This window comes from Pieris rapae, chromosome 24 (assembly GCF_905147795.1).
Source record: "Pieris rapae chromosome 24, ilPieRapa1.1, whole genome shotgun sequence".
NCBI lineage: Eukaryota > Metazoa > Arthropoda > Insecta > Lepidoptera > Pieridae > Pieris > Pieris rapae.
In genome coordinates, this window is record NC_059532.1 from 4,521,530 (window position 1) to 4,537,912 (window position 16,383).

Sequence of the window (16,383 nt, forward strand, 5' to 3'; positions counted from 1 at the left end):
AATGTAGGTACGATGTTTCAAGTACCTATACGTAATTATGCATTATGAGATATGAAAACTTTCCTTCCTACTTTACCAGGCTTAGGACTGTCGGCTAAGAATATGACGATGGTTATTAATGAATTCTAGTTATTTCTATATAAGTAAATTAATGCAAAATAACATTGATTATATTTAAACTAACTAGCCGGCGTAGTTAAAAGATTTCAAATCAATTTATTTACAATTTTAATTTGCAATATTTTTTTAGTTTTTTCAGGTTTTTTTTTTGTACCGTTTTTAGTGGTTTTTATTTTGCTGCAGGAATATTAATTGCTGGGCTTTTCGACTACCAAACTGCGATCTTCTTTCTGTCAATATATTTCCGGCAACGGAAAATAACCGTTCACATGGAACGCTGGTGGCCATTGCGTTTAATTTTAATTTGGCCAGTTTGGCTAAGTTAGGGTAAACACCTTGGTTAGCTCGCCACCATGTCAAAGGGTCCATGTCTTGTGGTAACACACTGTCATCTATATATTTTTGTACTTCTATGATAGCCCTACTGTGGGCTGTACCAGTTGGCCGTACATTTTTCATGGTTTTAATATAATGTTGCCAAATTAAACTATTTGATTTTTTTTCTTGGACATCTTGTGGTGCTTCAGAGCCTGTAGTTGTAGGTTGATTAGTTTCTGTTTGTTGGATCATAGATGTTACTAAACCCACAACGTGATGTTTAGTATTTTCTGCTACGGTTGCATTTCGGAAATATAATTTATATCTTGGATCTAAAAATGTAGAGATAGTTAAGGTACGGCTCTTTTCTAAATTTTGAAATCGATTATTAATTTCGGAGAGTAAATCCTGGCGGCAAAATTAAACTTCGTCTGGAAATATACTTATATTGTTTTCTTGTCGGTATGTCTCAGTAGCAATTTCCTGCAGAGCATTGGTAAGGCCAACCGTTATGGGAATCACCGAGCTACCACTAACATATTTTTGACCGCTCATTTCTCTGGTAACTTCCTCACATGGACGCAACACCCAAATTAATGATTGACATATATCCCAATCGTAACTTGTTAAACGAGTGCAATTCACTACATCTAAATTGCTCATTGCGCAATTAATTTCATCTTTTAACTCGACAAATCGTGACAACATATAAAATGTGGAATTCCACCGTGTCGGGACGTCTTGAAGAGGCCTCTTCACCACCTTATTGGCTTGCTCTTGGTAAGTCTTCAATTTGTTCCAAGCCACATTACTACGCTTAAAATATGACACTATTGATTTTACTTTACTTAAAGTGTCTTTAATGTAGGAGTTTCCTAATATCTTTTGTACCGCTAGATTTAATGTGTGCGCATAACAGCTGAAATGTTTCCACCCTAATATTTGCTTTACAGCATTCGTTATGTTCGCACCATTATCGGAAACTACAAGAAGCACTTTTTCAGATGGAATAGACCAATCCTGAGTTACATTTTTTATCTCCTCGGTCAAATGTACACCAGTGTGACTATTTTCTAAAACTTTACATTCTAGAAGTACAGATTGTAGAATAAAATTCCTGTCAATGTAATGACCCGTGATCGCCAGATAGGAGTCATTATTTCTCGACGTCCAAATATCGGTGGTTAAGCATATACTGCTTGCATCTTCACTTACAGAAATTTTAGTGGCCGTTTTTACTTCTTCATACAGCCCTGGCAATAAATTGTTTGCAAAATATTTTCTTGATGGTATTATATAATTTGGGAATGCAAACTTGATCAATTCACGAAATCCTTTATCTTCTATTATGGAAAAAGGCTGCATGTCACATACAAAAAGATTCATTAAGTGATCATCAATTTCCTTTTTTATTTTATTACAATCGCGTCTCAGAAATGCTGATATGCTGGACGGATGAGTTCGTACCATACTCGACGTCGTCGCAGTTTGAGAGGAAATACCGGTTGCAGTAGTTTGTGACATTGGTGGGGCATTTATCTGTGCTTCTTGAATAGGTTGATTTTCTAGTTGGTTCAAATTATTATCCCTCCTAACTAAATTTACAGCAAGATGTTTCCTCTGGATATGTTTTGTGAGATTTGTGACTCCAGATTTGAAAGAGAAAACCGCTTTAAACATTTTGCACTCTGCTTTATAATCACCTTTATCGGTAAAGTGATCGCATGCCACACTTTTTTTAGGAGCCATTATTACTAATTTATAAGTTATAAGTCCTCTAATATACCTACTTAGAAGAATACTTTTTTTTTTTACCTGGGGAAACCCGATTACGGGCGCCCGCGCCTGGGCAAGTTGTTAAGTGGCGCGGGGAGTGTGGGAGTCAAGGCCGTAAGATACGATGACCCCATACCCACTAAAACCACCAGGGCCCACTGTTCGCTATGAGACGAGGGCGGGTAACAGCTAGGCCTTTTCACCGCGCCCCGTCTAGCGACTGCCGCTTTCGCGACTCTCTCTGTTTACTTAACACACATTAAAATTTAAATAATTACACACCACACTAGTAATTAGTCCCTTTGTTTTTTTTTGTTTTTTCCTCCTCCCTTTTTTCTCCTTTTGTATTTTTTTTTTATTTATTTATTTATATATATATATATTTTTTTTTCACATTCTCGGGCTCTCTCCGCTTCCTCCTTGAACCGCATAACCACGCCACAGAATCTTGTTAGGACGGTCCACTTGTCAAGGTCGTCCACCGCCTTCTTTATAACTTCAGGCAAGCCCAGGTCCGTCCCGAAGGCCGCAACCAGGTGGCGCCTTTCCTCCGCCCACGCCGGACAAGCCGCTAGAGTGTGCGCGGCATCATCGTTATCCTCTTGGCAGTGGTGGCACGCAGGGGTCGGTTTCCCGTCTGATGCGGTGGAGGTATTTGCCAAAACAGCCATGGCCTGATATGACCTGCACCAGACGAAAGGATAAAGGGCCGCGCTTCTTCTCCAGCCACTTGGTTAGGACGGGCAATATGGGACTTATTGTATGTCCACCCATCTCTACCCTGTCTAAGTCGGTTCTCCAGTCTTGTATCACGCGCTGGCAGGCATCCAGGCGCCAGGAGCGTATGGTCTCAGTGTCCGGTTCTCTCCCTGCTTCACGCGTATCAGCCCTGCCCAATATCCATTGTATTTATTAAATTCATTCTCTGTGCAATAGTATGAGAAAACGCGCTCTTTTATCATCGGTAGGGTAGAAGTGCCCTCTACCATTATAAGGTTAAAGAAATATAATTGACGGCTATAATAGCAAATCTGGTCTGGGACTTTTGGGAGAGGCAGGTTCTTCTGACAATCAAGAGATATGATCTTCAAGGCATCATCATTTTCCTTTAATTTTTCAAAAAAAGCTTTGCGCGCAACGAGTGATCTCTTTTTTCAATTATTAATTCGTTTTATTATATTATACATTGGAAGATAAAATAGCAGTCTGCTTTTTTTTTTATAGAACAGGGGGCAAACGGGCAGGAGGCTCACCTGCTCACATGTTAAGTGATACCGCCGCCCATGGACACCCTCAATGCCAGAGGGCTCGCGAGTGCGTTGCCGGCCTTTTAACTTACAGGCTTTAACTGGCATCTCAAATACACGTCCGTGTGAGACACCATCTCAATAGAGGTTATGCATATCACATTTGATTTTCCATCCGTTGACCCCAATACTATAAATTTAAATAGTAGTTTCTCCATGTTTCTCGATTTAACTAGAAATGTCGTTTCATAAGATTATAGCTCCGGGGTTGCTATCGCATTCTACCGGACCTCAACGGCATATTACACTCAAAAACCTTCGGTGCAATATACACTACATAGGAGGTAGGAGATGGGTATATATTGTCCTATTTACTCCCCGTCTTCTACCCCTAGGATTCGTCCTAAAGCGCTCCTTTTCTCGTTCCACTGATTCCTTCTGTAGCATTACATGCTCACAGAAGGATACCGCTGCATTCCATACCTCGTCACTGGCGAGCATTTTATGGACAACACAAGGCAAAAAAAAGTTATAACCCACCACAGAACAAAGATTATAACGTAACTGAGACCACTGTGGACAATCCTCCAACGTATGCTCTGCAGTGTCATTATTTGAGCCACAGTCCATGCAGCTAGTTGTAGATTCCCGCCGCACTATGTCATGCAAGTATCGCCCAAAACATCCATGTCCTGTCATTACCTGCACAAGACGAAAGGGTACCACCTTTTCTATTTGCCCAGTCACTAAGTACTGGACGAATAGCCTCTACCGTTCTAAGCCCCGCAATTGGATCAGCTAAGTCTTGGTAACACTTCTGCATTGTAGCTGTTCACGCCATTCGTCTCAAATCCTCGAATTCCCCAAGACCAGGGTAAATACCTTCAGCCCTCAGCTCCATCCGGTAATTGTATACAGAAGTAAGAACCTCAGCCTCTGACTCGCAAGGTGGAGCTAATACACAAGCAGCGGTTCCGACACCGTTCGTCAGGTCCTCCTATATTCGGAAGCAGACGACTCAGTGCCCCTGTTGCACCAACCAGTCTCGAACCAAGGGTTTTAAAATGATCCTCAAACTTCCACCTACAATCAAGAATGAGCCCTAAATATTTCATGTTACGACCCACCGACACTCTTATATCATTAACAATAATTGACACCTTTTAGGTGGGCCACCTCTTGGCCCGTGAAACAAACTATTGGGCGATATGCTGATGAAATGTCTTGCGGACAGGCTTGCGCATTAAAAACAGTTTTGAGCCCCGCGAGACGCTCTTTGACATACTGTTATACTTATACAATTAGCTTTAGCCAGAACTGAGAGCCAGAACTTAATTGCGATGGTGACGGTGACGGAATAACAGGAGGAGTTGATCCAGATGTAAAATATCCTTGCTGGCTTGTATACTGTTGTCCATGTCCTTGCCAATGCATAGGTGTGATCTGCTGAGTATTGTAACGAACAGGGGGCGGTAAGATTTGTCCTTTTTTGTATTACTTGAAGTAAATCAATTTTTGTCGCTAAACGCCTATTTTCTGGCACTTTTTTGTTTTCTTTGTATAACGATAAGCAAAAAAGTTTGTCGTCATCTTGTTTGGCAATACTATTTTCTTGAAATTCGTCCTGGAATTTTTTTCGTGACTCGATGCTTTTTTCTATTAAAACAGCTATTTCTTCTTCTGGCACTTGTGTTTTCTTTCGTTTAGGAATATCATCTTGGTGTGAACCATAAGCATGGTTATTTTGATGACGCCACGGTTCGTAATATCCCCTGTCAGCTTTCATAATTATTTCAAAAATAGCATGTTCCACCGAAGTCCTAGTTTGTGGAAAATAACTAGTCATTTTAGCCCCTATAAAGGAAGCGAAACTTTTCGTTGTATCAGGAATACCTATCGGATTGTCCAATTTATTGGCTGTTTTCAGTATTCCCATCACATCTGAGAGCACATTGTCATCCCTCCTGGTTTGTTTAGCGCTCTTTGGAGTACATTCATTTGGTAGTACTGGAAGGGTGAACATATTTTGGTCGGCAGTGTTTTCCAAGCAGTGTTTCCGAGCGATGAAGTGACTCCTAAAAATGCAAAAAATAATTAATTGTTTTGACCCTAAAATAATTAATTGAGTAAAAAATTACACATTCTCGTGGTATTTTTTGAATTTTTATTGTAGAAATTATAACCGGAAATATAAAAAGATTGATGGTCTTTTAACCACGTTAAGAAGATGTTTTTTATGTTTTGCACCTTGAACATTGAATTGCGCAATACGTAGAGAGGGTGTTGTATGTAGTTATTTATCAATTATGTTGACAGATTTTTAATAAGTATATCTTTAATTAATGTTGTAGTGATAGGTTCATCATCAGTCCTATTACCTATTTGTACCAGGGCCATAAGTACATCACTGTTTTTAATAATTTGTAATTTTACATCATTAATATTTACAGCTTTGATAGGCTTTATATTTACACTAGCAGACTCGGCCAAGCGTTGCTGTGGCTAAGGTTTTTGTTATATTACATAGTAGTAAATTAATCAAGGGAAACCGTAGGAGAACTTATGTGAAACGTTGGTACCACGACACGGACCTAAACTAAACTACCTTTAACTCAGCGCCATCTGTTAGAATTGTATCAAATAATAAACAAATGTTAATGTTATCGTAATTTTAGTAAGGATGCCTATTTTTTTTGAAAATGAAATATAGCCTATGTTACTCAGGAATGATGTAGCTTTCCAACAGTGAAAGAATTTTTCAAATCTGCCAAGTAGTTTCGGAGCCTATTCAATTCATACAAACAAACAAAAAATCAAACCTTTCCTCTTTATAATATTAGTATAGACTAATCGCTTTTTTATTTACTGGGTTGGAGCGTGGTGGAAGAGGAGTGAATTCATCATTAGCTTTTGCGATGGCAACGCTTGTATATGTTATTTTATTTTTCTTTTCCATTATTTTCTTCATTTTTAAGGGACACAATTTAGATATAGCTAACTAATGAGGTCCACTGCAATTAACACAGCATATCTCATTTGCTTTACAGCAATCTTTATAGGAATGTTCACCTGCACAAATAGAGCAACGCTCTTTGCCATTATAAATTTTAGCTTAGTGATTGAATTTAAGACATTTAAAGCATTGTTGTAGAGGAGGTACATATTTAAATACTCTGTATAAAAATAGGTCATATTGTACCCTCTCAGGTAAAGAGTTTGCCAAAAATGTGATACTAACAGTTTGTGTTCCGACTAATTCATTACCAACTTTTTTCATAAATGTCCTATCTGCAATTATTTCATTATTTAGTAAATAGTTCCCTATTTGATATATTTGTAGGGACAAATCCGATAACTCCAGTTTTTTCTATTTGAGCCGCTGGAATGTGCTTTCATGTCATGTTTTTCCAGAAAATGTATATTGTTTATCAAATTGTTAGTTGTATTGTGTTGTTTAAAGATCACAAAAAATTATCACAAAGATTGCTCTAATACGCCTTATTGCTACCACTAATTTAATTAAATTTAATTATTAAAAACATTCTAAAAACACAACCGTTTCTCTTAAAACAATAACACTGTGTTATTGTTGTCAGTTGGTTTGTGTTTGCAATTAAAATTCTACATATTCTAAAAATGTTAGAATAATAACTACTACATCAAATGATTAGTGTTACCTCGTCAGCTTGTAAGATATCAGAATGTTTCCTTTCAATGTGCTGTTTCAAGTTTGTAGTATTACTACATGTTTTTAACTCTTTTGGACAGTATTTACATTTTGCTGTGGCATTATCCTTCTTTATTACTAAATATTTTCGCCAGGAGTTTCTAGGTGTTTTACCAGTGGAAGACATTTTTATGGTTAACAACAATTATTTTCACACTTCAAAACTTCGAAGAAATAAAAAAAGACACAAAAGATCACAACTTATTATATATTTGTACGTAAAGATGGCGCTGATTTTTTATCGACTTGTTCACGTTTTGTAAACTTACTTACCCATTTGTTAATTCAACGCATAGATGGCATTATTTACAAAAATCGATTTAAAATGCCTAATTCATATAATCGATTTATTAAAAATCGATTTTTACAATTAATAAAATCGATGGTAAGAAAAAAATAATCGATTATTTATTCACTTACTTAATAACACAAAATCACACCGAATAAAAATAACATGGAACGAACTCACAGTACGCGGCTTCGAAACCAATGACCACTCTAGTCAACGTCCGGGCAGCGAATGCTAGCCGCTAGCGTGGCACACTGAGGCCTTTCTTTTATAGTAAGCGGGTGGGGATCGAAACCACCTACTGCCCTCTGTTCAGTTTCTGCTTATAATATATTTATTCATTTCTCACAAAAACTTACAAAACTTCATAACATGATATTGTTACGAGCTAGGGGATCGGATAGAAAACGCCGTCGAATTATTCAAGGGTTTATTTCAATAAAATCTATGAGGAATTTGTTTACACTAATATCTTGAAATTACGCACAGAAAAGCACTAATAACACACACAATGAAACACTGTCACTGTTCACTTAAATCACTCAGTACTTTATCACTGGTTCGCACTTATTCGCACTTTTTCTCTTCGCTGTTTATCGCTTGGAATCGCATTCAAAACTGAACTGAGTGATCGCGTTTTGGCTCGCTTATATATCCCTGGGAAGAATCTCGAACGATGTTTCCGATGTTTACGAGAACTTTCTAGGCGGGAGCGCTACTGAGTAGCGATCGCCTAATTCTAGAACGCGCGTACTTGCTATCTCTTTCGCACACTGCTACGTGCTTGTCGTACGGCGTTCTAGAGTTCTCGGTCTAGCTTCGAGAAGGTTCTTATCTTTTCTCTCTTTCGCGTGTCAAACAGTGCTTGTCCCACACCTAGAAAATTCGTTCTAGAATATTCCTTCATCGAAGGGCCAGGCCACCACCACCAGGCCTGAAAACGCCTGAAAACGGGTCTGCTGAAAAGTGTACCATTCGTCTATACGTGTTCTGAAACCGACTGAAAAAATGTTTCAGCCACCTGAAAACTACGGCAACATTACGTAAATTTCGATTTTCTAATATGTGATTGACCCTCTCCCGAAACGGTCATAAATCATATTTCAGCCTGCTGAAAAGTTCTCTAAGTAGTGAAAAAATCTAAAAACATTGCAGTTGACCCGTCTTCGTAACACTACCCTCTCCTTAGACATGCTCGTCCCGAGCATCATCACTTTCTTTCATCATTATCCTTTTCCATCGCGACCGAGTCTGCGAATCCTTATCCCCTGCACAAGCTTTACATTTCTTGATCCAGTCTTCTACATCTTCACGATAATTAATCCAGTAAAATATTTCTTTAACCTTCCTAAGAGTCCCTTTTACTCCTAAATGTCCACTAGATAACTCAATATGACACATGTCTAGTATGTCGCGAACCTTGGATCTTGGCACCACTAGCTGCAAATGATCGCCTTGAGCATTTTTCAATTTGCGACATAACACTCCATTATGTAGAACTAAACTGTCCCATTCAGCCCAGTAACTCTTAGTAGTGTTACTTGTAGATGCAACTTCACTCCATTGTGGCTTGACAGCTGAAGATTTCATCCAGTCCAGAATTGGTTTAATGTCACAATCCTCTTGCTGTGCTATCTGCATCAATCTACCACCGAAATCTGAACGAATGGTATCTGTTCTAAGCATCCTCACGTGACCATCCCTTCCGTTCTGTTTGGTGACTTTTTCACTTGGCCTTTGAGACGCATCATCTGAACTCCTTATTAGCTCTCTTTCATGGATCGATAACATATCAGAAAATTTCTTTAATTGTTCCTCTGCCTTTGATAGGTGTATTGACAAGGCTTCCTCATAGTTATCCGGAAATGTTCGAACTGCGTTCCACTCTTGTTGCTTACTGGCCTGTCCGTCCACATCGATTACTCTACAGACGTCATAACCACCATTTGAAGAGTTGCCTTTTAAGGAGACTTCCTGTTCTCCGCACTTGAAGATCCCTTTTTTCAGATCTATCTTACATTTGTAAAACTTCATAAAGTCTAACCCGATTATACAGTCATCTACTATGTCGGCAAGAACAACCTTGTGTCTGTAAAAACGTTCACCAATCTTGAAGGTCGCGATACCTTCTCCCCGATCGGCTATGCGTTGACCCGTAGCTGTAACAAGATGTGCAATTCCTCTAGAAGGGCTTCTAGAAAATGTCTTCAGAAGTTGGTGTCTGATTACTGTTCGTGAAGCTCCAGTATCAAGTGTCACATCACACTTAGTTCCATTGACTTCTCCGTCGATGACTAAAGTATTTCCACGTCTAGCCTTTACATCACCTCGGAAGTCTTTCTTAGGGCACGAAAACCTCATGTGCCCTACTTCCCCACAGATGTAACAGGTTGGCCCACGTTGACCAGTAGCTCTTTCCGTGACAGCCCTAATGCGGTAAGGTTGAGGATCTTTCTGAATCGCCTCTACCTCCAACGCATGGGCTAGAGCGTCCTTCAGGTTCTTGTGGTGACCAAGGTTCACTCTCAGCCTGACTTCACGATCTCTTATTCCATCTATGAAGGTTTGCACTAATATCTTGTCTGCTACATCTGGTAAGGATGCGTAAGCTTTCCTTAGCAGCTTCTCTATTTCCAGAGCCCATTCTTGCAAACTCTCACTTGGTCGCTGCATTCTCTCCCGTAATTGAGCCCTGTAAACTGGCTCTAAATGTGAGTCTCCATAACGTGACTCCAAAGCATCCAGCAGTCGCGTCAGCGTCACATCTCCTGTCATAACTTCCAACACGTCCAGGGCTTCATCTCGCAGTCCCATAATAAGGGCGGCGACAGCTTGATCGTCATTCCACCCGTTTGACTCTACTACAGTCTCAAACTGTACCTTGTACGCGCCCCAAGAAGATTTACCATCAAAGGGAGGCACTTTTAGATTTCCAGATGGTGCTACAGACGTTACGACACCCGTGGTCTTCAAGCACTGCATTTCATGTTCCAATCCGAGAATCCGTTTGTCCTGTTTCGCTAGCTTGCTATCCACGTCAGATTCCAAATTTTCAATTTTTTTATCAACTTCTTGTTTAAGATCTCCTAATTTATCTCCTATATGACGAGCCTGTTCCTCCATCATACGACGTGTCTGAGCCTGTTCTTCCACCATTTGGCGTGTCTGTTCCTCTTGACGTCGTGCCTGTTCTTCCATCATTTGGCGTGTCTGTTCCTCTTGACGTCGTGCCTGTTCTTCCATCATTTGTCGAACTTGTTCCTCCTGATGCCGGGCCTGTTCCTCCTGACGGCGTGCCTGCTCCTCCTGACGGCGTGCCTGCTCCTCCATCAATCGTCGTGCCTGTGCCTGTTCTTCCATCATTTGGCGCAGAGCAAGGAGGATGTTGGCGTCGCTGCTTTCGCCCATTCCGCCGTTCGCATCAAAACTCTGTCTCCGCGCGGCGTCACGTGCTGCTTGTGCCCTTGTCTGCACTCCCTCCGCAGCTGGAGACTCTTCTACAAACTCCTCTGGATTCTCCCTTGGAGTAATTGGCATTTTTCTATCCCCAATTCTGACACCAAAATGTTACGAGCTAGGGGATCGGATAGAAAACGCCGTCGAATTATTCAAGGGTTTATTTCAATAAAATCTATGAGGAATTTGTTTACACTAATATCTTGAAATTACGCACAGAAAAGCACTAATAACACACACAATGAAACACTGTCACTGTTCACTTAAATCACTCAGTACTTTATCACTGGTTCGCACTTATTCGCACTTTTTCTCTTCGCTGTTTATCGCTTGGAATCGCATTCAAAACTGAACTGAGTGATCGCGTTTTGGCTCGCTTATATATCCCTGGGAAGAATCTCGAACGATGTTTCCGATGTTTACGAGAACTTTCTAGGCGGGAGCGCTACTGAGTAGCGATCGCCTAATTCTAGAACGCGCGTACTTGCTATCTCTTTCGCACACTGCTACGTGCTTGTCGTACGGCGTTCTAGAGTTCTCGGTCTAGCTTCGAGAAGGTTCTTATCTTTTCTCTCTTTCGCGTGTCAAACAGTGCTTGTCCCACACCTAGAAAATTCGTTCTAGAATATTCCTTCATCGAAGGGCCAGGCCACCACCACCAGGCCTGAAAACGCCTGAAAACGGGTCTGCTGAAAAGTGTACCATTCGTCTATACGTGTTCTGAAACCGACTGAAAAAATGTTTCAGCCACCTGAAAACTACGGCAACATTACGTAAATTTCGATTTTCTAATATGTGATTGACCCTCTCCCGAAACGGTCATAAATCATATTTCAGCCTGCTGAAAAGTTCTCTAAGTAGTGGAAAAATCTAAAAACATTGCAGTTGACCCGTCTTCGTAACAATATGTTACAGTAAAGTATCTAAATAATTGTCATTCTTCTTTGGAGTAATTGTTATTGTTTATGTGAGACTGATGCCTGTTAAAGGTTGTGCACCTGTGTTACAGGTCATCAGGCCTCCACCACTTCGGATCGACAAACTGCTTAGAAGTAAAGAAAAGACTATTATGGTTACAGTATGTATGTTAATAAAATAAGAATTATATACGTTTTTCTACAATAGTTTAGACATAAGGAATATATATATGTATTATAAGGAAATGTTTTCTAGATGATTTTTTTAATAGTCTTTTTTCAAAAAACAATCGAACAAAGTTCTTAAACTAACACAAACTTGGGAATACAACATGTGTATTCTTGCTGATTCAGATTGCATTTCTCGATTTAATTTATTAAAAATAGGTAAAACAAAATCAAAAAATTGAAGAAGGCGTAATGGATCGTTTAGTTTGTTTAATATATCTGTAGCTGTTGCAATATCGTCATTTAGCGACGCATTAATGGAAAATAATTTTAAGGCTTTTGATATTGCTCCAAAATATCTAGATATAGCGTCGTGTACTGACACCCGCCTCGTGTGACGCCTGAAATAAGGCCCTATGATTGCAGATGCAGACATGGCACACCAGACTGTTACTTTAGGCTTATGTAAAAGCTATTGATGCATTAATCTTGGGTTGCGGACATCCCAGTAACGGAAATTCTGCTTCTTTACATATCCTCCGATATGAAAGTGGGCTTCGTTACTAAAGAATATGTTGCTCATCCGAGTAGCAGCAGGAAATCTCAACAACATTACCTCTGCGTAAGTTTTTCTTAATTCAAAGTCAGAATCGTGTAAATCTTGCACGATTTGAATTTTATAAGGTTGAAACTTGAGTTTTTTTCGCATTATAACCTGCAAAGTTGATTTCGGAATTTCCAGTGTCGATGAACGTGCACGCAGTGATAATCGGGGATTTTCAACGACAGAAACCATAAACCGTGGCTACTGATGGTGTTTTTTTTTTGTTCCTAATAAGCCTACCTTCCCCGGCTACTATATCACCGGGGCGACGACTAAGCTAATCGTCCTTTCTTTTCATTCATACATCATCTAAATAAAAATACACGTTTTTTTATTTACAATAACGTTTGTGTTTACAAATTTGCCTTTAGGGGGCTGGGAGTTGATGCTATTTGATAAATTCTTTCTCCCAGCCTCCTATTTACAATGGTCTGTTTCTTAAAATTAAATATACTAGACGTGTTTTACAGGATTACAATATAATATTGTTTCTTAGCTTACTTATGTTTCAATATTTACATTAAATGTTCATTAATCAACAGACGGTGTGTCCGGTCTTTTATTCTTATACTAAACTAAACTTATATAAGTAAAAATAAAATTCCCGTAATGGATTTAATTACAGATCCTAATCTATTAATTAACCCTCGCTTAACACGATTATTACTCTGTATATTTAAATGTTGACAAATTTCCTTAACATGTTATAAGATAATATCAATCCTCTGATATATATGTTTTGCTTCATCAGATTTAAATCTAGTGAGAGCATTTTTCATAGAACTTTCAATATTATCTAAGTTATATCTTATAGGTTTTATATCTAATTTATGAATAATTGCCCACCGTCCTTCTAGTAATCGAGTTGGTTTGGATTCTATTAGAATTACATTTTCCGAAGGGGTTAGCTTTCTAAACTTGAATGCTGTGATGAAGAAGATGAGTCTGGAACAATATTTAGTTCTTCAACATGATATGATCGACCATTACTCAATTTATATTTATTATGTGGTTCTATATTAGCTATGGTAAACGGACCTAAGAATCTAGGTTTAGTTTTGTGTCGATCTGCCATGCTATTTTTTAAATAAGCTACATCACCTATTTTATATACTTTAGGGTTTTTTACCTTTTTGTTAATTCTTTCATTTCTAACCTTTTTTCCTTGTTTTAATACTTCGTGTACATTTTTATTTAAGTTCTTTGAAAATTCTCGCTGTTGAGCCGTATAGTTTTGTATAACTACCTTGAGATTGTCAAAGCTAAGTAGTTTTGCCTTTCTTCCAAAATGGACTTCAAACGGTGTCATATTTATAGAACTATGCACTGTGTTATTGTATGAATGTGTGATTAAGTTAATTTTTTGATTCTTTTCTAAATACGACTCTCTGTAAGCGATATAATTCTTGTATAGTGTTATGTAATCTCTCTACTATAATCCGAGTTAGAGACTATTTCAATTTTCCGGTTTGGTGGCATACGCTGATGGCTATTAAATTGGGGATTAAAATTAGGTTTTTGCCAGCTAGGTCCGGGTAAAAATTTAGAAGGATTAAAGTTATTATTAATAGAAGGAAATTTAGGCTGTGTATGTGTAAGTTGTTTGTGTGTGTTGTGTGCTGTTGATGATGATAATGGTTTTCTCGGATCTGTTGCTAAATTCGCTGCTGTAAATACATTACATTAAGTTCATCCTGGACAAATTTCAAAACCAACAGTTTCAGGTCTCATACACCTTATTCGGGACCCGAGAGGATCTTTTAAACCTCTTACAAATGCTTGTAAAGTTAATTTGCGATATAAAATTCTTTTAGCCTGTACAGTTGTCTCTTATGTCTCGTGCAACGATACATAAGACATTATAGTGCTAAAAAGATTTTGGCATTTGTCATAGAATTCCTGTGGATTAGATTGTGTCGTTAATGCTAAGTCATTCAAATCAAATCAAATCAAAATTTATTTATTCAGTTTAGATGCGACTTAAGGCTAATGCTTATGAATGTCAAAAACTTTTACAAAATTCGCGAAAGAGCAAAACTACGCCATCCGTTCGCAAGACTACCAGGAGGTCTTGTTCTGAGAAGAACGGGCAAGAAACTCGGCAAGTTTTATCCTCCCTTTACATACAATAATTCAAAAGAAAATGTCATTAACCACAACGTCATTTAAGTTACATACATTGTAAAGAGCGGTCGCGTGTCTGGTTAGAATAATTATAAATTAATCTATTTCTAAATTCTAACCAATTTTCAGGAATGCCATTTGAATTAATAGTACGAGCGGCTGGACCAGTAATCTTATTTAGGATGCCATTAATCACACATAAATTAGATAATTCATATCCTTATCGTATTTTACACATTGAATGACAATCTGATCACATATTCTTATAAATTTAGGAAGAATATGTGGATTCCCATCGAATTCAGGAAATGGACGGAGGGCGTTATAAACTGTATCAGGATCCATTTTATGTTCTAAACTACTAAAATTTAAATTCAAACTACTGTCTAAACTTTGTGGGCAATTCGAGCTCTAAGGAAATTTTTTTAAACCTACTGAAGGGCGATTCGAGCCTTCACTTAATTGACGATTCAAGTCTACTAGACTAACCCTACGATCCTGTAGGACACAGGAGTATTTTTCATAGGGCGGAAAATTGTGACGAGGAGAGAGCAACACGAATGGAAAAATAATTCAATGTACTCACATAACTTGACGACTTCCCTGGTTTCTTTGAGTTGATAAATAAAAAATAAAATACGTTTATTTTGGAACATAAGATCATCTAGGTATCACTTATTCCACCTCAATCAATTCGAACTTGTAGGCATCCCTACTCATCGGCAAAGACAGAGGGTGTAGGCCGAGAGAAAAAGCCGGCGTAAAAAACTCTCGGTACTCTGTTAAAAAAGCAAATCATCAAACAATATTTAAAACAAATATATCAAATTAATTAGAGGCAGCCTGCCCAGCACTAGTCCCAGGCCCTTTTATCAACTAGATAATCAATAACTTTATAGTAAGCCTTTTTACACAGCTTTTCTTTAATACATTTCTTAAATTTATTAAAAGGCAGAGATAAAAGAGCCTCTGGGATTTTATTAAAGAAGAGTATCCCTTTTCCCAAAAAAGAATTACTAACTTTACATAGTCTAGTACGGGGAAATTGCAGCCTTAGTTATTATAATATAACTAATTGCAGTAATTTGCCATATGATGAAAATGGAAAAAAATGCCATTTTGTTTGGTCGCTGATGAGGCATTTCGCTTGTCGAGGCATATTTTGCGACCATATGCAAGAAAATCATTGTCTACTATGAAACAAATTTACAACTATCGCCACACTAGGGCACGACGCATGGTTAAATGCACTTTTGGTATACTTTGTAACAAATGGCGAATTTTGCACAGGCCCCTTGACGTCAGTCTTGATTTTGCTGATATAATAGTAAAAACATGTTGTATTTTACATAATTTTGTACGGTGCAGAGATGGCATTCAATTTACTGACACTGTTTACGATTGTCCATTAAAAGGTATTGCAACAAATCCATCAGACAGAACCATATCAGCAGCAAATATACGTAATTATTTTGCGAATTACTTTACTTCACCACAAGGGGCTATGTCATGGCAATATGACAAAATCTGAATTTCACTTTTTTGTACAACTGTTGTTTTAGCTACAAATACTAAAAATAAAAAGATACTCACCAGCTTCAGTTTTTTCTTGTGACGACAACGTACCCCAAACTGTA

At 38.3% G+C, this 16,383-nt stretch overlaps 1 protein-coding gene and 1 long non-coding RNA gene across 2 annotated transcripts; one reads left to right on the forward strand and one right to left on the reverse strand.

The window, feature by feature from the left end:
• Positions 1-279: 279 nt before the first annotated feature.
• LOC123690392 (zinc finger BED domain-containing protein 4-like) lies at positions 280-7,315 on the reverse strand. Its single transcript, XM_045633851.1, has 3 exons — positions 7,139-7,315; positions 609-846; positions 280-512 (listed from the first exon to the last, which is right to left on the reverse strand). Exons 1-3 carry the CDS (start codon positions 7,313-7,315, stop codon positions 280-282), a joined length of 648 nt encoding a protein of 215 aa, XP_045489807.1.
• Positions 7,316-11,921: 4,606 nt separating this feature from the next.
• Positions 11,922-14,099, forward strand: LOC123690321. Its single transcript, XR_006751007.1, has 3 exons — positions 11,922-12,015; positions 12,445-12,640; positions 12,761-14,099. It is a non-coding gene; the product is annotated as an uncharacterized LOC123690321 (long non-coding RNA).
• The last annotated feature ends 2,284 nt before the right edge of the window (positions 14,100-16,383 follow it).

Bases quoted from the DNA above. Each gene is read 5' to 3' on its own strand.
- LOC123690392 (XM_045633851.1), bottom strand. From the start codon at position 7,315: ATGTCTTCCACTGGTAAAACACCTAGAAACTCCTGGCGAAAATATTTA. The intron at 847-7,138 runs GTAACACTAATC...TTTTGCCGCCAG, and splicing joins ATATCTTACAAGCTGACGAG to GATTTACTCTCCGAAATTAA. The intron at 513-608 runs GTTTAATTTGGC...AAAAATATATAG, and splicing joins CCAAGAAAAAAAATCAAATA to ATGACAGTGTGTTACCACAA.